The following is a 21,237-nucleotide window of genomic DNA, read 5'->3' on the forward strand; positions in this document are numbered from 1 at the left end:
GTGGTCATATGCCTAAGAACTGAATGATCTTGCATTGCTGAATTAATCTCCAAATTCTTGTGTGGAGTCAAGGAGAAAGTGAAAACTAGCTTTGAGAAGAAGAAAGGGGAATATGACATGGACGGAGAAAGCTGGAGCAGGCTATTATTCAACTACCACAGTTACGTATCAAATTTGATAAAAAAGTTCACCAAGTTGATCTTAATATTTAAATGATTATGTAGAATATTCTAGCTTATATTATTGTTTGCAGTTTATGAAGTTAGCAGATATGCTTGACAGGATCAGGCCTTTGCAATATCAAGTAACTGATTTTACTATGCATTGTACTCACTGAGCTCTTCCTCTTTCTCCTACCACCACTGCAACTGTCAATGTTAAAGACACATCGTCTTGTTGCATCAATCTATTATACCAAAACCTCAAGATTTCAAACAAAATTCAGTTCATATTAAACATATGAAGGAGAAAAAAAAGAAAAAACCCCTCTTACCTCAGGCTTTTTCATTATCTGGATACTGAACATATGGTTTTTCATGGGATAGATAACTATAAGAACATCACCAAATTCTGTTGGAATTATTCCTCTTCTATAATCTCGAGTATGCTCTGACCAGACAATGTGTACTTCATCATTTCCTAAATGTCTTAGCTGGAAAAGCAGGCATAAAAAGCCATCAGTTTAAATATATTCTATAGCCATACAGCTATACTAAATGCTCATATTTCAAAAGGAAAAAAACACTAAAAAGAAATGGAGAAAAATGAATAAAATAACCAAATTACACCACAGTTGTCTTACAATTTCAGTGACAGTATTAGTTCACAGTATTGGTTTGTGTTATAGATTTTTATACATTGGTGCCAATGTCTATTTAAATTAACAGATATGTCAATTATCTGTTTTCTACTGAAAGCTAAAATTTTGTTGATATTATCTCAAGAACACAGAGTGGTTCAATCTGATTTACTAAAATGCTTTCATGATTGCCATCACTGACAGGCAGCGAATTACTAAATTCTATATGAACTTTTAAAGTATATGAATGAACATCTGCTTAAAGGCTACGTATCTGAGCAGTTTTTAATGTCATCATCCTAGCCAAATTCCAAACTGGCTACCACAAACAAAAAGGTTTTAAAGGAGAACAGCTACTGCATTTTCCATGGTCCCTAGATTAACTAAACTAAATGCTCATTTCCCATGAAACCTGTATACTTTTGTACAAATAACATCCCACCCCCCAAAAAACCAAAATGGCTCTTGACTTGACTCAGAATGGCCAAACGGCTTCCTCAAAATCCATGCTGTATCCTCAGCTGTAATCATATAATCAGATTAAGGAACATCTTGAACACTTTGGAATTATCTGCATTGAAGCTCCAAAATGCTCCTTCTGCTAAACGTTATCATCTGATAAACAAATGTTAACATCATGGAGAGAGGCTTTACCTATACTGATCAAATACATTCAGATTATTAAACATGAGTTTCTAGTAAGGGCTATTTCTGAAAATTCAAGCTGGAATCTCATTTCTTCCTCCTTGTGTATCACCAGTTACAGCTGTCAATTGTCTTCACCCACAGTTTTCAGTTTGTTTGCAGAGCTTTAGATCGGTAGAATTCATCAATCGCCTTGATGCTATTCAAAGGACAGCACTGTGAACTGCTGTTAACAGGTAACACGCAGATACTAATCTGAGCACTTATAAGAAGTTATTGTATATAAAAAAGCAGCAACTTTCTGTGCTCATTTTCAGAACATAACTGCACTTCAAATAAAAGCAAAACATATACACAGTCATCAGAGAAATTTCATTGCAAGTATTCACTTGTTTATATTACTAAACCTCCTGGAATGCTACCGTCATCTTATCTGAAGGTTTATACTGGTTGTCAGCAGCAGATTTAAAACAAAAAAAAAAGGGAGGGGGGGGCAGAAGGAAAAGCTAAAAAAGAAGCTGCCTCTGCTTTTCTCTGCTAGCTTGAAATTGTATCAGACTGAAAAACAGGGTTGTATTTCTATAAAAAAAGGATTTTCTTCAGTGTTGGACTAGGCAAAGGACAGATGGCATCAACAGCTTACATCTCATCTGATGCTCAACAAGTCATTTGTTTTGCCTGGACTAGATCATACATACATCTAATCTACAATGACTGCAGTTCCTTTGAAGTGAGCTGTTCTTGCCTCTTTTGTAGATGGCTGAATTATTTTGAACAACACTTAGTTAGGAATGCCCTTGTGCCAACCATAAACTCAGTCCAACCAAAGAACTGGTTATAACAACATTCACTATACTGAGTTTTATTTGACTAGATTAGAACAAAACCAGGCAGCAAGGTGAATGACTGATGTGCAACACACAAACAGCAGCTGCAGAGACCTTGGATGACACTTAACAATTACTAACACCATAAAAGACAACTGTGGAATTGTTCTGAGGGCTTGAACCTCTTCTACCTTCCTCGGTGAAGTGACAAACTATCTGTTGAAATATGACAATGACAGAAGGGTGTCAGGGACTGATGGGCCCGCACTTAGAAGCAAGTGAAAAGGTCAGGGAGGATGAGCCTGCCTAACCAAAGAGAAAGCAAGAGGCCAATCAGTTCAGATATGAAATCTTGTGCAATGTGAAAAAATTACATGATCCTAGACTGAGGGACGGCCATCTGATGAACTGACTGAACTCATTGAACCGACTGCCAAAAAGCAGAACTAGGACTGATGCACTGCACGGCACCATTCCCAATTCAGCAATATTGAACTATTTGCTAAATGAATTAACCCTCCTTTACTTACCATCTTTGGACTCAAAGACAACAAACTCATACACTTAGAAACAAGGGACGGTGACAGTGTACATGCCAAATAAATGACTTAAAAATCCAAACATATAGAGAGTTGTCCCCATGTACCTGTTACTGATACCTGCAGCTAATCAGACAGGACATCAGTTCATGCGCTTCTGTGAAAGCTATCCAGATGGTGCATCACTACTGATGCATACTTTTACACACAGATTTCACACATAGATTTTGGTGTGATAAAATCGTATTGTGCATTTTTTTCACATATTTTTGGATGCCAAGTGTACTGAGGCCATTAGTGATCTCTCTCTCCAATTTCAAAGTTTGCTTCATACCATAGAGGTGGTACCATACATTCCAGGTTAAAAGCACTAACTTCTTCAGAGGAAAAGGAAAATGAATCAGATTATTCCAAGGAATCCCAAGTCCTTTCAGGTGTATTTCACCTCATGATTATTACCAAGAATGATCTGGCAAAGATCTGGTTTGAGTAAAGTGTAGAATGGCATCTCTGTGACATATAATGGATTGAGAGCCAAAATCAGATGGTGTGCATCATGGTATAAACTGTCAATGGTGGTTTATAACAAGATGTAAAGTACTCAAGACCAAAACTGTGATCAATTACTTGTTTCCATTATAGGAGGCACAAGACTGACAAAAATAATAGAAAAGTAAAGAAGATTGGGTGTTGCTGATTTCATAGTTATGTTTGGAGAATAATTAATTCTAGATAAAGTCATTCTGTCCCTTTTTCAAGAGTAGATCAGAAGAACCTCTGACATTAACACAGTGCTCCTTACTGTTTCTTTCAGATGTCTTCACCTTGGTCAGCAAGCAAAGTTTGTGAAAAAGCTTGAATGGTAGTAACTTGACTCAACAACAACACTTGATTCATGGAAGAGATGCAATACCTGAAATTGTCTTGAAAAGCTTTCCAAGGACTGCTAGGTTATCGTGGTTTAACCCCAGCCAGCAACCCAACACCACGCAGCCGCTTGCTCCTCCCTCTCTCCTCCTTCACAGTAGGATGGGGACGAGAATTGAAAAAAATAAAACTTGTAGGTTGAGATAAGAAGAGTTGAATAGGTAAAGCAAAACCACGAGCGCAAGCAAAGCAAAACAAGGAATTCATTCACAACTTCCCATCAGCAGGCAGGTGTTCAGCCATCTCCACGACAGCAGGGCTCCATCATGCGTAACAGTTACTTGGGAAGACAAATGCCATCACTCTGAACGTCCCCTGCTTCCTCCTTCTTCCCCCAGCTTTCTATGCTGAGGATGAAGTCATATTGTACAGAATATCCCTTTGGTCAGTTGGGGTCAGCTGTCCCGGCTGTGTCCCCTCCCAACTTCTTGTGCATCCCCAGCCTGCTCGCTGGTGGGGGTGTGTGAGAAGCAGAAAAAGCCTTGACTCTGTGTAAGCACTGCTCAGCAATAATGAAAACATCCTGGAATTATCAACACTGCTTCCAGCACAAATCCAAAACATAGCCCCATACTAGCTACTGTGAAGAAAATGAACTCTGTTTCGGCCAAAACCAGCATATAGGTTTTGCACAAACTTCTTAGAAAGAATTTTTCAGTTCCCTATTGAAGGGCCTTGAAATTGAGCAGTTCTCCATGACAAAGCTCTCCTGTAAGCACAGCAATCATTTGGAGAATCCATCATTCACTGTAATTATTACACCACAGGACAGCCAGAGCCTGAACTCTTTAAACTTCAATCTGGATTCTTCATGCCTTTGTACTGAATTGGAAGCATCCCAGAATTCAGTTTCCTGGACACAAATGGGACAAAGATACCGAGCTACAACCACCTCTGCTCATTGAAACCTAAAGGACAGACAGCAACATGGCTTCCCAATAAGAAGGTGTGGTCCCAATGTTATCTGACAAAATCAGATTGGGTGCACACAGAACGTACCGGTGCCAAGACTGACATCTGTGTCAATGATCACTCAAAACTCACGACTGGTTGTGTAAGCCACTACATCTTCACATTCATTTCCTGACCTTGTCTTCCTAAATTTACAACTTTGTATGTGCATAAATCACAGTAAGCAAAGCAAAGTGCAAATCCTTATGAGAGATGTAAGGCACAGCAATAATGCAAATAATAAAAAGCTCTAAAATAATGTTATACTTCAAGTAACCAATAATACACTATAGCTGAAATGCCTGGAACTATATGTTACACACCAATATTCTAAACCACTAAATACCGCATAAATGCAACTCAAACTGCTCTAGATAGTTTGTTATCCAAGTATAAAGCAGGACACAAAATGGAGATGGACAAATGCAATGAAACTGTAAAAAGGCATTAAAGATTAGAAAAATGTCTTTTACAGCAGCATTCTTCAAGAATGAAAAGTGTCAAGACCAGAGAAAGGAAGGTTCGGCAATCAAAACAACAGTTTAGGATATAGTCAATAAATCTTAACTGTGTATGCAAAAGCTATGTTGCAAGAAATGTTATGTAGAAAAAAGAACAGAGTCAACAGAGTCTTAAGCATGGACTGAATGTAAGAATCTAAGATGCAGACCAAACTAAAGATGATTTCAGGCTATGGGCACAAGTGACAGGCACAATAGTCATGTTATCCGTGGTGATCCAGAAAGGTGGCAATGAGAAACAGATTAAGAGCTCTGTTTTAGCCATTTTAAACCGGAGCTGTCGGGAAGACAGCCCTGAGGAGATGTCAGAGACAAACAGATTTTTTTAGGCTTGCTTTGAAACTCTACTCCATTAAAACAAATATATAAAAATGACCGACTGCTGGTTTACCTGAAATTTCAAATTTAACTCAAAATACTTTAAAATATTCTTACTCTATAGCCATCATCATGTGTCAGCTCTCCTAATACATTTATGTTAACTGAATACAAAAGAAATGTGAAATAAATATAACCAGGAGGGATGATCAAATCTAATTTTGATACATTAGTGTCATATGCTGTACATGTTACAATAGCAGCCAGGCTTAATACTAAGCTGCAGGCTATACTGAAATTTCCAAATGGCAGATTGTTCTAAGTGATACCAAGTATAATTGAAGTAATAAACGATAGTAAAAGCAAAGCACACTGTCAGGAAGAATTTAAGTATTTACTTTTTAAAATTAAATGAGTTAGGTTTGGAAAGGCAAGACAAGTGAAATAATGCAGGGCTCAATTTACAGAAAATTCCTTTTATTTATCTGTTGCATTAACCCTTGAACTCTTGCCAAAATTACTGTGATTTCTAATACACACTTACCTAAAGGGGGGTGAAAAAAGGCTATATATTCTTATGATACAACAGCTAGCCCCAACTTTTTTCTTCTTCAAAAATGAAAGTGTTTATTATAAACAGAACAGAATGAGCAGAAACATCTGAAGTAATGGCTTAAAGCAGCTACTTTTGCCCATTAAATGTAAGCAGCACTGCTGTCTACAGCGTGTGTACCCTCTAGTTGAATTTTTCATAAAACTTTGTTTCAACAACTAAGGTGTGTTTTGTTGTTTTGTTTTTTTAAAGCAACATGCGTATTTAATTGTAACTCCAAAAAAATATCGTACTAATAATTTACATTTACAAACCTTCAAGTTCCCAATGCCTGTTAATACCACAATAAAAATACTACCTATAAATACCGGGAGCTATAAATTTTTTATGTGGTTAGGACGATGTCACACAAAACCTAGAATCATGTAATACACCCAAAGCCCAAGATAAATTAGTATTCCAATCATTAACAACATCACTACTTTTTATTTACATGTTCTATGTATAATATTTTCACCTACAACGCCTTCACTCCTTTATGAGGCTAAGAAAGGAGGAGCTAGACAGGTGATATGATGTAGAGACATATACACAAGCTTTCTCACTCTGTGAACTGAGAGTCTTCACAGTTTCATTTAATTCTGATATTTTCTTTGCAAGTTTGTTATTGTAAGGGCAGTGTAAATACTTTTTACTCTAACCTTTAATTCTAAGAAAAACAAAATGGATCGCATTATCAGCACTAAATCTTTAATTTACTATTTGCAAACTAAATACCTATTTTACATATGCATTTCAATGTTAAGTTCCTTCACACATTCAGAAGATTTTCACCTGTTCTCCTTGAATTCATGTCTCTCCTTGCTCTTGCTCATGTCTTCAGAAACAAACACTTCAGAGGTATCCAAGACACTTAAAAGTTTTATTTACTACTCTGTAAGACTGATGGAAAATAAGTTTAAAATTGGCTTAGCCTCTGAAACAGCAGAATCTTGATTTTGCAGTCACTCGACTGGCAGGAAGAAGTTTTGTTTTAATTAAATTTAATTTCCATTTATAAGATGAACCTATCATGCACCTCTAGGCACATTTAAAATATAAAAAACAGCAGCAGTTCTAAGCCAACTACTGCAAGTTTGCTTGTTTTTCTCCCACGGAATGAAATAGACAAAGAAAGCACATGAAAGACCTGTAAAGAAGCTCAAAACTCACGTTTCTCTGAAGGTCACAAACAGTACATGCACTCAGAACAGTTACAATTGTTAGCACACACATGGCTCTCAAATGATTTTGGGGTCCCCTATAGCATGTGTGAGCTGAACAGCATCTCATAAAACACATTCCTTTTGCCTGTGTGTTCAGTCTAAGCAGCACGAGTAGTTGCAGAACTAGTAAAAGAATTAAGCCTGTTTTCCTATTCATGTCTCCTGATACCACTTGCTGGTTTCTCCCAAGATGAAAACATTAGTTGATGCTTTTCTCAAGTTTGGGATGACTTTCATAGCATCTCTCTCTGGTGCTGGTTCCTTGATGTCTAATGCCTCTTGCCATGCAGTTGTTACCTGCTGAGTAGGGGTGCTAAAAGTCTCTCTCGCTCTGCCTCCTTTACTTAGCCTATCTTCCTTAAAAATACATGAAATTAACACCTTTGAAACACACCTCTATTAAATTTGATTGAAATGGGCCAAAAGGTGTTAGGGAAGGGAGGAGAGACTTATAGGCAGGTTCACAAGGCTCCATTCATGGGGAAGCTAGGCTTATAAAGAAGAAAAAAACCCCATATACTGCAGAAGAACAGGAAACAAAGTCACACAGAAATAAAGTAGCTTGATTAAACAGCCCATCAGTAGTTGAGCTACAAATATAATCTGAATCTTTTGATACAGCCTACAAATCCATAAAGACCTCCAATATTCCAAATTACTGATGAGTGAGATTGTGGGTAAAGTAGGAGAGAAATAGGCCTGGGGCAAGATGGAGTTGTTAAAAAGTCCAGCTGACGCCATTTGCACAAGCTAAATCACAGGTGGCCTGGACCAGCACTGGACCTTGCCTGGCAAGAACAGCTACATGTAGATTCAGGGTGCTCCTGGAAACAGACACGAGATCTTGCCTGTGTGTTCTGCAGAAGTCCACAGCATTTGCAAATTATGTATTATTAATTAATTTTCAATGTGACCCCTTGTCAATGCTTTTTAATGCTCTAATTCAAACAGATTATAAACAAACACTGTAAAGATAATTACAAGCTGTGTTTTATAAAACCAAGTTTCTGTTTAAAAAATACAAAGTCAGTCAACTTAGAAAAAAAATATATACACACACTGTTCTATACCAGAATAATAGCAATAATCTTATTTTCAAATTAGTTATTTTTGCTATTAAACCACTTCTATAAATCATTTAACAACCTAAACATTACCCTGACTCTAACTTCAGGAAATAAACAACAGAAAGGACCCAGCACCACAGGCATAAAAGAATAAATATTTTTTTAAATTTAAAACAAACAAACAAACCTAAGATGCAACAGTGAGAAGTCAGAACTTACAGTCAGTCTATAATAATAACAATAATTTTTTTTTTTCTTCAAGTTGAACACAAAGAACAGAAAAGTCATTAATAATTGAAGCTTGCCAGAGGCATGGCTATTTCTCTCTTTACTAACTGTCTACTGTCTAATTTAATTACATATATTAAACTCCATGCTGAGGTCAACCAGCTTCAGTTCCTCCAATATTACACTTCAACCAGTGCTCATTAACGTGTCTACTGAATGGATTAGCACATCTGAAGATGTATGTACGCAGGACGGGGGACAGTCTAATGATAGCCAATTGTTCATTTATAATAGGACACATGTTTGAGACTGTAACTTATTATCACTAATGTGGAATTTATTAAATTTCAAAGAAATAAATACCAATACAGCAAATCATTTTCTTCTTAACATGGCTATGAGAGATCATATCACTGTTGAGCCTCTGTGCCTGCTCCAAGATGAAACACCTTATAAACACTGTCAAATTCTTTATATTTTTAACTTATTTTAAAAAGGAAAAAATATGTTAATACCCAACATGTGACTCTTAATGAATAAAAAGTCATCTTAGAAAGTACTCACCTCATATTTATTAATTGGCATTTAAAGTCTCAAAGTACTAAAACATCATTCAGATGTAATGCTTTTTCTTCTACACAAACCATAACCTCCCTGCATTTTTCACCACTATACATGTGATCCTGTCCACAGTTGCAATGATGGCAAAAATCACCAGTATGGCAAAATTAGAAGTTGGAGGAGAATAATTTATATGTCTTAATCAACTTCAGTAAAATACCAACTATTAGCAGGTAAAGGTGTTATGATATTTTATGTTTTTTTAGAAAAGGTTACTGGATTTTCTTTGACACTAATTTCTCTGGTTTTATAACCAAAAGAAAATCGGTTATTCAGAAACACCTACCTTTTTTGTTAAAGAGTCATCTGAATCAGAAGGCATTCTTGTTGACACATGGAACATTACTTCTACTGTAGAGGTAGCAAAATATGGAGTGGTCAATCCAGTGCTTTTGTTTTTTTGCAGTCCTCCCATAAAACCACAATGGTTTGTGAGATTTACCTAGAAATAAAGCCCAAGAAGCATTACAAGAAAAAAAAATCAGGTGATAAATACATTCTTTACACTTTAAAATGCACTTTCAACTGAATTTTTAGAAGTGAAGATCCTTTTCACAACAGTACAGTAATGCTTTCCTAAAAGAGCTCAGACTTGCTGACTAGACTGGAAATCAACTGCAGTACAGTGGCATTCGATATTCCACGGTCACCACAGATGCTGCTGGGAAGATGAGGTTAGAGAAAAGGAAAAGTTGTGTAAATGAGTATTTACTGCATTATTCCCTGATTAGTTGACTGTAGTCACTTACATGTGCTTTTTAAATTTTTTAAAATTCTGTGATACTACATCAGCCTTGACCCGAGCTCTGAAGAAACCCTGTGTGACAGCCAGACAATTTGAATTTTTATTACCTTCCATATATTTTCTTTAGAAATTTTCATTCTGTGGATATGAAAAAAATCACAGGAAACGAACTGGTAATTCATAATTAAGTCTGTAAGTCTTATGGGAAATAATGTAAGTTCTGTGGGAAGTTCTATGGGAAATAGTTTGGCACTGTAATAAATAAGCATGCCTAATGTGCTATTTCACTTTTAAAACAGTACCTAAAGAAAGCTGTATCTCAGACGTAAATACATTTCATCTCTGCCCACATGGAATATATTTGCTCTTCTGTTAATAAAAGACCCAAATCTAATGTTAAGGTTAAAATATTTGATGTCTCATCATGGAATATGAATCTAAATTAGCAACTCTTTAATCTAGTTAACAAAGGCTAAGAGAATTAACCCACTAGAGGAGCATATTTGAAGACACTATTCTGTTTTTTTTTTCTCCTGAAGAATCAGGAATGTGGGAAATGAACATCTATGTCTGTGACAGTCCGCAGACTTCTAGCAGTTTTCCTCTGTTCCTGTGGAAAAGTCAGAGCCATTAGCCACACAGCTAATCTAGTAGTGCTCTTATATACCTAAGGAGTAAAAACAAGAAAAAAAAAAAAAAAGAATAAGTAAGATGGACACTCATGTAGACATTCCTGATGAACGCAAGTCACAAGAGGAACAGAAAACCTGTGGTTTCTTATGCACCCAGCCAGCAGCAGGAGCGATTCCTGTACTTTTGTGCAACAGTACAGAGTTGAACTTTACAATAGAAGTTAATCCTGTGCGGGCAGAAAACAAGGATGCAAAAAAGGAAATCCTCGTAACAGTATCGAACTAGTGGCTAAACAGCTGCAGGCCCATATAGATGATGGGGTACATCACAGGATTTCTGACTGATGGAAGACACATGGAGTGGAGTGTGCGAACAGATACATGCCTGCACTGGAAGGCACAAAGAAGGGAGCATGAAAGAAGCTGCTCGTTTCTACTTTTTGGATTCCCAAATTTGAGCAAAACTCAAACTTCAACAGACTTAACACTTTACAGGCTTACAGGGAAATCAAGATACCTCCTAATCAGCCTGTGAAAGCCAAGTACAGGACTGCACATTAAAGAATCACCTCTGCCTGCAGAAATTTCCTTAAATTGAAAGAGCTTAAAATTCAATAGCTAGTATTGCTAATGAAATTAAAATCAGAATTCTTCTCTACATCCTACTTGCAAAACGGTGTATTTCAGTACTTGTGAGTAATGCTAAAGAGCCAAAGGCTTCTAATATCTAAATAGATCTGTAATTTTCTCTGTAAACAAACTTAGGATAAAAACATTTTAATAAATACCTCCCAGCCAAGACCAGCTACAAAATCCTCATAGGCTTGACTTCCCCCAGTATTCGTGAGAATGGAGTGTTTATCTTCTTGTCCCTCAGCAACATAAAACACCGCAATCTTGTGTGTCTCTCGGCTGTAAAACAGAGAATGGTCACTGCATGACAGTGCCTTTACTAATACGCAACGAAAATATGCAAAGAATACACACAGATCACGGCTTTTAAAACATCAAAAAAGATAGTGGAAGTCAAGTACAACTATATGGCTTTGTTTTGAAAACCTTCTATATTTCCATATCCCCATTCTGTCTCTTCTAGTCTGGTCTTCTCAATAGCCTAAAGTTTTGCTATACATGAACAGCATTTGCCCCTTTCATGACTTCCAAGACATAGGGTGGTACTAGCAGCACTGATTGCTAATGGAATAGCTGGGCTTCCAAAATGAGCACAACCTGTAACACAGACATTATCGACACCGCACTGCCCATTAACAACAGTGCCTTGCGAATGGGGTGGCAAATGCACCTTATGCAACTGAAGAGTCTTTAAGTACTATAGCAATGTCTTCTGTTCACAGCTTGCTGTTAGACACTGGAGCAACTGAAGGTGGTTTCTCACAGTTCTAAGATCTCCACTGGATTTTATTTAAACTTCCACAAAAACAATTCGAAGTTTTTAATTCCGTGCTACAACTCCAACTAGAATTCCATGCCTTCAAATACTAACAGCACTGGAAAACAGCTAAACAATTAGCCAAAGCTTAAAATGCAGAGACTTTGATATCAAAGTTTTAACACTATTCCATGTTATGCATACAAATGTTTATAATTTTACATTATTTTGAAGTTTGTTCTATCTCATGATATTCTACTTGTAGAGTTTCACTCTACAGATAACGCTAATGTAACTCGAATATAACACCAATAACTACAATACAGTGCAAAATACATGAATAATTCATAAAACTATTAAAAAAAATCAGTTCAACTCTCACATCTGTGCAATTAGAGACATTTAACTACAAGCACACTTAAAACAAATAAGTAGGTGGCCATTAAAAGAATTTACCATTGTCTTGAGTCCAAATTTCTGAGTTCTCGAAGTAACTTTTCATTTTTCTTCAGGAGATGAAAGCTCCTTCTAAATAGAGAAATTTGTAACTCTTTTATCACCTGTTCACTGATGGATACAGAATAGTACAAAAATCGTACAAGAACATTTCCAGCTTCATTTCAAGAACAGTGAACAAAAGCTTTTGCCTTTTCAACTTTTCAAGTCCTTTCTTATACAAAATATTAAAATATCTTTTAAAAAATATAGAAGCAATTTTTTTTACTCCAGGAAATCTTCTATATCCATTATAGCGCTGAGTACAACCTTTACTTCTTTCCACTTTTTTCTGTCAACCTATTGGATCCAACTGCGATCAATCTCTTCTCTACAGAAGAACAGACAGAACTCCCTTTAATGCATATATAAGCTGCACACTTTACCAGGCCATAATATACATGCTTAGTGACAAAAGACACTCCCATAACCTACTGTCCTGGGGAGTTAGTGCATTAAACACAGAGCTTTTGCTATTCTGAATTGCAGAAAAGAAAACACAGTTCACTAGTCACCCAGCCAGCTGTAACAATTTAAAGAAAAAATGAAACAGTTTGTTAGAGCAAGAAAGGCACTTTTCTTTTAAACTGCACTTAAGAGATTTCCCACAAAACACAGCGGTATGAGTTTAAGAGCAGTATTGTTCAAACGAGACTGCCTTGAGGAACTGAAAACCCAAATAAGAAGGGTTGTAACACCAAAATTTTGTTCGATTCCAGTGATGCCTCAGTGACACAGATTATTTTTGTTTTACAGAATATCCATTTCCCCACATAGTAAGAAAATATTTCAATGCCTCTAACATGGAATTTGACAGCTATGGCAAAAGAAGATTTCAGAAACACCCTTACATTCTAGGATGCTAATATTTGTACATGTCCACATACATATGCAGACATACACCTAACTACACTCACGCAAAAATAATAATGTAAAGAGAGACACTACTTTTGTGATTGAACATCGCTTGTCTCCTGTTGTTCTAAACAATACCCAAACATTGCCAACGTTGAAATAAGTAGTAGGGGACACATCTTTCTCATTAGCTAACACAGATGCAATGCTTTGAGGCTGCATACAAGCATGCTCTTAGCAGGCAAAGCAGCAGGGTACTGTCCAGCAACACAATAGCTGAGAATATAACACTTTCAAAGTCTCATTCTGGCATAGAAAGGTAATGATTTTTGCATGAACATACATAGGAAGCAAAGAAAGCAAAAAAGATGCCTCCTTTACTCACGGTAGTACCCCTTAGTACAGCTGGTGAAAGGATTATTAGAAAATATATCACTCCTTCAATTTGCCTTCCAACACTGTTCTAAGGAAAGAATATAAAATAGCAATAAAAGCAACAGGTCCCTCCTTTCTGTCTCTCTAAATGAGAGGTTGAAAGGCAGAAGAAAACTGTCATTTCCCCTTTAGTTGCACATCCTCTCTCCTCTTTTGTTGGCTGGCCTGGAGTATTTTTGGCTTAATCCACTCTATGATCAACTGTTATTACTCAATAAGAATAGCAAAATTCCTTAAAAGAAAGTTCTTAAATTGTATGAGTTTTTCTTTTTACCTTTTATCCCAAGAATTCATTCCCAGTATACTGAGAAGTAATCTGCAGTAGTAAAATGCTGACTGGGGCTTTTGTGAGGTTGGCTCATCCTGCTCCATTGCCCTCATATTTAAATCATTGAAATGCTTTTCAACAAACTCCCTCTCTTCTGTGTGCTGTTTCAGAATTGCATTGATGACATCATTCTCCTGCTTCTCTGAGATGCAGACTGGTTGAGGAGCAGGAGACACCAGTTCTCTGTAAGCACTCAGGGCTTGTAACCCCTAAATACTGCAGGAGCTCATCAAGGGCATCTTCTTCATCCCTAATCGTATCCCATGTTGGTACAGAGTCTCTAAATTTCCTTTTTACTTGCAGTGTAATTCCATCCCTTGCAGATACATCCTCCACATGCTCAAAAGACGAAAGAGCATCTTCTGGTTTATCTTGTTGAGATAATGAAAGTGCAAAAGACGTTTGTTGTGAAGATCCACATAAAGATGATGGTCCATACAAAATGGCTGAATCCCACGAGTATTTGCCAGATAGATCACGCACTATAATTCTAACATTTGAATTAGCAGATGCAAGTCCAGCAGACAGTCCTCCCCCAGGCATGTCATCTTCTGCTTGGATTTGTATGCAAGACACCAGGGAAGTATTGTTTAACACAAAGAATTGAAGGTTTGGGTTCTCAAAAAGTTCAGGAGAAAGTTCAGGACTTTCACTGAATGGATTGTCATTGTTTTCACACACTTGACTGGTTAGCATAGCAGGACCTCCACTCATAGGATAGTGGCCTAAGTGGTTGACTAGATGTGTTATCACAGTACGAGCAGCAACAGAAATTAATCCTTGTTGCATGTGAGTTTTCACTGCAAGAGAAAGAACATAGATTTTAAAAGAAGAGTTCAGAAACCACCACTGAGATTCACGCATTTCTTTTTGTTTTCTCTTCTTTGTGAGTTTTAAATAGAGGATGAGCACTGCAAAGTTAGAATACATCCAACTCAGTAACGGAAAACATGTATTTTGATGAACACTGGTCTCATATAAATAGCATTAAAAATCATGAGATAGCTAAAGAAGCACCTTCATTATTTTACAGCCTACCATACCTCCTTTACCATAGCTTTGTAATCAGCGTGATTCTTCTAAAGTACGCAATTTCTTGATCTAGTAAAAATAAATCTTAATTGCTGATGAAGTAGAGATCATAATTGTGTTGTAAGAAGTCCATTTCCAACTGCAATGGATTTTGATATTTATACACATCATTACATTGTGAAAAACAAAGGAACATAGATGCACAAAACCTCTAATCCATCTTAATTTCCCCAGGGACCATATAACTGTAGGTTGGATGAAGATAATACAGGATGACTTTAAAGTATCAAATCAAAGACTGGGCTATCTATACTGAACGCAATCTAATGGTAGCAAAATTTTCAAAAAGCAAGTCTCATGCCCCAACTGCATTTTAAGACATTTCAGGCTTGGAGGGAGAAAGAGAAGTTAATTGTGCCTATCCTATGTGAAATTCATCTTGTGAGATGCACTGGTATTTGAATATGGTTTTGCCTCCTCCTTCTTTGTTGCATACTTTCCACTTGCATGCAATGTTATCTAAATTCACAAAAGGAATTTCTTAGTGTTTATACCACACCTTGCTAACCCAGTACTTTATTGTTATTGGATTCTTCTATCAAATCCACTCTACGTTACCCATGAAGTACAGAGTTGGCCAAAGTGACTCTGTCAGGCAGACAACCCTCAACTGGCTTAGGGTACCCACTGAGAACGTATACACAAAAGTGTTACACTGTAGAAGATCACAGATAGAAGAGAAAATAGGATCAATATGGCAAAGCATGTATTTCTGCAGCATCTCTCTTGTAACAGGATCCAGATGCCCTGAAATTGGGATTTACAAGGGGAAGATAAATCATGACTGTATTCCTCAGGATTACACCATGTATTTTAAAATATATTAAACACTGAAAATTGCTGCAAACACTTCTCACCTTCTTTCTCACCAAAAATCCATCAAACTAGAATGTTCTGAACCACGTTACTTTTTCATTCAGTATTTAATGAGAAAATGTAACCTCTTGGACATGTAAGTATGGTATAATTAACTAATTTCCCTTTATATTGTGTATTTACACACAATAAACCCCAATGTTTAATAAATTTCTTTTTGCCATTTAAGATGTCTTAATAGGTTTAACTGGAAAAATAAAGGCAAATTTGTAATGTGTACTGACTGTTATGACAGTTCTTTAGTTTCTGAAGCACTGGATGCACTTCTGCAACTGCAAAAATAAACAATTAGTATATATTTCCCTTTTTTTTTTCTTTTCCCCACAAGGCTTGGATAAAGATTGTAAGAGACATTTGGGATTCTGGTTCTTCTCTACCTAGAGAGCACTAGATCTGAACTGCAAAATGGGAAACATTTCATCCAGTTAATAGTTGGCAAAATCAATTAGTTGGCAAAATCAACTTAATTTTTACACTATTCCAAAACTCAAACTCAAATATTTTAATGAATTAAGGCCTTGAAAATTAATATAAACAAATTAGATATTGTATTTTTACTATCTATAATCTTCTTGAGGTTTAAAATTTACAAACACAAAAACATTCAGTGAAGCTGAATTAAATGTCCAGATATTGACAGCATACAAGGAAATTAAGTTATAGTGCCATCTGCTGAAATATAAGAAGGAACTGTGAGCCAGTTTATACAAGACAAAGAAAGTAAGTTGGATGCTTGCAGAATAATTTATCAGTGCAGTACTAACCAGCACCTGTACAATGCAGAGGCTGGCTCATCTTTCTCAGGGTATTTATGCCAAGCGTTTAGCCCTTGGCACTGATAATACTCTTCTCAGGCTCCTAGGAGCAAAGACATGTGAGCTTCCCAGCTACCTGAAGTCTTGCTCTGTGTAGGTTAAATGCCGTCGGTTAAGTTCTGCTGAAAAACCTGAAGAAATTAGAGGGATCTGTCAGATTATAAGTTATTACTATTACTGTTTTGTGGTAAACCCTAAAGATCTCAAACCTGACCATGGTTGTATTGTGCCTGTGAATTTACTCCCTTAGGAACCTATTTGCTCCTAGAAGCTCATCTCCTCAACCAGGAACAACTGGACATTCAATATATTAGAATGCTTAAAATGAGTATCTAAACCATGCTCTTTGTTTCTGGAGGGCAGATCAAAATATGCAATAATGCAAGCCATCACAGCTTTACCACAAATTCTACAAGCTAAGCCATATCATTACACATTAAAGCAGTTTAGCTGGCTGCTTTGCCAACCTGTCTTCCCGAGTGAACACACATTTGCCATCTTTACAATGGTAGCCTTTTGCTTAGGCAATGTAATTTGTATTTGTACATGATCACTTGGTAATTTACTAAAAGCATGTTATATTGGCTATTTTTCTCAGTCCCTGAAATTAGCTCTTTTGTGGAAAGGCTAAAGGTCCATCACCACTAATTTTTATCAGTGGTATGAATGGAGGATTCTTGAATTTCTTTAAGAAGTGGCGTTAACTCTTTAACTCAACTTTGCCTGAACAGCGTCTAAACAACTACAGTTATGTAGTAGAAGGAAAAAGTAATGACTGAGGGTGGAATTCAACTCTCCTCACCCTTTTAGCTATGTCAAGAATGGTGCACCTATACAGACGGATTCATCTCAGTTAGAAGCCCAAATTGGAGAAATGGGATGAATCACTCTGGAAACTCTTCTCTTTCTCCATTACATTTAGAGGGAGCCTAAGAGAGTTCAGTTTAGCTTAGCTATCTGCATTTTACATTAGCTTAAGGAAGTCTCACTCCTTTCTGATTTTAAGAGTCAGGTATAGAGAGATGTGGTTACAGAGAACTCATCTCTAGAATATCCCTCACAAAACACCAACTGTTCTAATCTGGATGTACCATGTGTAAGTGTTTTTTAAAAAGAGTACTTTTTGTCTCCTTTCAGTAAAAAGGCAAACAGCAAAGCCTTAAAAATACTTTATATTTCTGTTTTTAAAATAAAAGCTAAGACTAAACATCAGATGGGAGAAACTTATTCTTCAGAAATTGAAATATATTAGGAAAAAGGATTGATCTATGCAAGACTTCAAAATATGTTTGGAGAAACATGACAAATGGGGGAAAATCCATGAAATCAATAATGGATAGACTATTTTAAAATTTGCCTATAGTTGCAAAAAAAAAATCCCATAAAATATTATTTCCTTATGACTAGACTCTATTCAACAATCTGATTTTGTTATCTATTAACATTACAAGATGGATAGCACTTTTTTGTTTAATGCCACATGTTTTCCTGTAACCAGCTTCCCTGTCAATAGAAAGGTCACAGAAACCTGTCAATTTTACAGTTTCCTAAATGTTTGCATCATTTAATATAAACAACAAAAAAGCTTTGAAGGAGAGGTTCCATTTTAATTCTCCCACATATATGCTTAGGGTCCTGTAATGACAAGTAAAAGATCAGAAGCAGCCCAAGTCAGCTTTTGCACATCTAAACTGTACAGTGAATAGCTATAATGCTATACTATCCTTGGAGAAAGCATACTTCTGTCAGTATGATACTGAATCCAGGCTAGTTAGGTGCGGTTAATTAGCACAGGCAGCACGTGAATGCCTGTACTGTAGCTAGAGGAAGCTGTTGTCGATACTAGCTAGAGGAACAGTTCATCAGCCTTCAAGTAGAAAAGCCCTGTGATTCCTTACATGTATGAAAGCAGCACAGACTTGCTGTCTGAAAGTTCTGATGATGCAAGAAAAGTTTCCTACTGATGTCTTTATTGTCACCTGCTAACAGTTCATTCTGGTTTAACTATAACACTTTAATATACTTAACACTTAATTTCTAAATTATCCTTTGTGTATCTTATACTGCAATCTACCACTTTACCTGAAACCTACAGAAAGGAGGACAATTTCACAGATAATCCTATGTGTAACAGATTGCTTGTGAGAGATAGCACTTCGAAAGTTACTGAAACAGAGAGGGGAATAGTCCTCTCCCCACACCGCCTGTTTCCAGAGGATTTAACAAATCTTTACCCTGCCATTTACTGCAAGGCTTGCTCCAGCCTCTCAATAGATCCTGTCCTTACTACACAGCTGTATCACTGAAAGTCCCATATCTTTATGGTCTCACACCACATCATACTGTGGCTAAGTGTCTGTAAAACTTGTGATGGATCTGACCTTGAACAATGGGAGGCATAGCAGGGTATGTAAATCATACCTATTAAACTCATCAAAAGCACTCTGTCTTAAGAATTCTGGCGTTTCGGTACTTTCAGCTTTGCTTGTGATCTAAGGAGATAATCTAGCAATCCTCACCCTTTGTAGAACTTCCCTGATTTCTCTACAACTGCCATCCTGCCCATTTCCATTCCTTCAAAAAAGATAGCATGATAGCACTTTTACTCTACTAAAAAAAAGAGGTTGACCCACTGGCATACTGCTCTGCTGCTAGCTTGTACTAATTGACCCCCTGTCTTGATCGAGTCCCAGACTGGTTGTTATCCACTAACTTTACTCCTCTCACTCCTCCAACAATGCTAGGGAGAACAGATGCTGTGCAATCAGTTAAGCACTGCCAATTTTATTCTCTGCCCAGCAATGTGGCCTAGAAGAGCCAAGGCTGCAAGGCCAGGGTTGCATTATAATGCTGTAGTTTGCCAATTAAATTTCACAATCTGACTTACAATTCCAGACCCCTGAAACTTTAAAAACATATGGGACTTCCTTAATTTATCTGGAGAGAGAAAAGGAACATCTGAAATTACTTAGAAATTTAACAAGAAATCATAAAAGAACAGATCACGTATGGAAATGCAAAATGAAGATATCGATGCTAAGGCTTTGTGCAACTACATTCATTTAAAGAGAAATCTATTCAGGGTTGTCTTTTCAGATTGTCAGATTAAAAGAGCCACACAGCATTTGCTGCTAACCCATAATTATAGATTATTACAGAATACAAAAGATGCCAGGCATAAAAAGCTACTACAATTCACTACACTGTAATAGAACATGCAGTGGAAGTTAATTTTGGCAAATGCTTTAAATATTAGCTTTATATAATATGTATAGGTGAGACTGTAATTAGGACAGAATGAATCCTTCGAAGCCTCTTTCATTCTGACCCAGCAGATGATTACTTTTTACTAATAAGACCACAGCCATTTGACAAAAAGCCAACTATAGTACCTTGATTCATTCTTCAGTAAATTTAATAATTACAGCTCCTCCTGCCAACAGTTCTCAAATCAGACTTGTTCAATCCAATACTGAGCTTATTAGGGGGACAGCTCTATGTTTAGAATTCTTTGGCCAAAAAAGTACTTGAGGATGATGAAGCATGCCTTAGACAAGGGCACAATGATTAGCCATTTTCTCTACATAAAAAACAGCACGTAGTCACTACAGACCACAAAATCACCTGCTGTTAGCACACAGCTGCTACAAAGAGCTGCTGCATTTATCTGGTTCTTAATATCTTTAAGGAAGCCTAAATGGAACAACTTAATATGGAGGGAGAATAGCACTACACAGAGTTTCTGGTATCAGTATTAATCTCATCTTTTTCAATTTTCTTTCCAATGTAGCCATTTGATATTTACTAGATACACTGCATAATATATGCTACTCCTCTGTAGCTTAGTTTCTTGATTATTTTAAGTTCTGAAGGAAATGTTAATTCCTGAGTCTTTTAAGGTTCTAAAGCAGAGGACAGAAAATTTCTCTCTTTTTAGATAACTCTGTGGTTTTAAACACTGTAAACAGATTGACAACGAAGTAGAATAAGCTAAAAAATTCACAGAAAGCTTTTAATATTGCAAGCTCAGATAGGAAAAAAAATCCAAAATATTCTTAGAAAAAGAAGCAAAATTAAGCAAAAAATAATTTACTGAACATAAAATGAAAAGCAACATTTATCCATTTTGCAGTACTTAACAATTTTTACTGATACACAGAGCACAGAAGAATCCATATCAAATCGATCTTCATGTTGTTCAGAAGATATTTATTTCAGTTAATTGAACAGTAATTGCTCAAAATTATGTTAGCTCATTCCAGACTAATGGTTCTTACCTAGTGTCTAGGTATAATTTAAGTTATGCTTTAGAC

The 21,237-nt window shown here is 36.5% G+C and overlaps 1 protein-coding gene across 1 annotated transcript in view; it reads right to left on the minus strand.

Annotated features, from left to right (window-relative positions):
* Positions 1-21,237, minus strand: part of LOC104159345 (ral GTPase-activating protein subunit alpha-1-like) — a gene marked incomplete at its 5' end in the record, with an annotated part of 58,244 nt that overhangs the window by 32,594 nt on the left and 4,413 nt on the right. Inside the window, 6 exon segments of the mRNA XM_009697231.1 lie at positions 494-652; positions 9,548-9,703; positions 11,427-11,550; positions 12,485-12,556; positions 14,088-14,312; positions 14,314-14,941. Coding sequence (XP_009695533.1) covers positions 494-652; positions 9,548-9,703; positions 11,427-11,550; positions 12,485-12,556; positions 14,088-14,312; positions 14,314-14,941 — 1,364 coding nt within the window.

The sequence above is a fragment of the Cariama cristata genome, unplaced genomic scaffold (assembly GCF_000690535.1).
Source record: "Cariama cristata isolate BGI_N322 unplaced genomic scaffold, ASM69053v1 scaffold1643, whole genome shotgun sequence".
Taxonomy (NCBI): domain Eukaryota; kingdom Metazoa; phylum Chordata; class Aves; order Cariamiformes; family Cariamidae; genus Cariama; species Cariama cristata.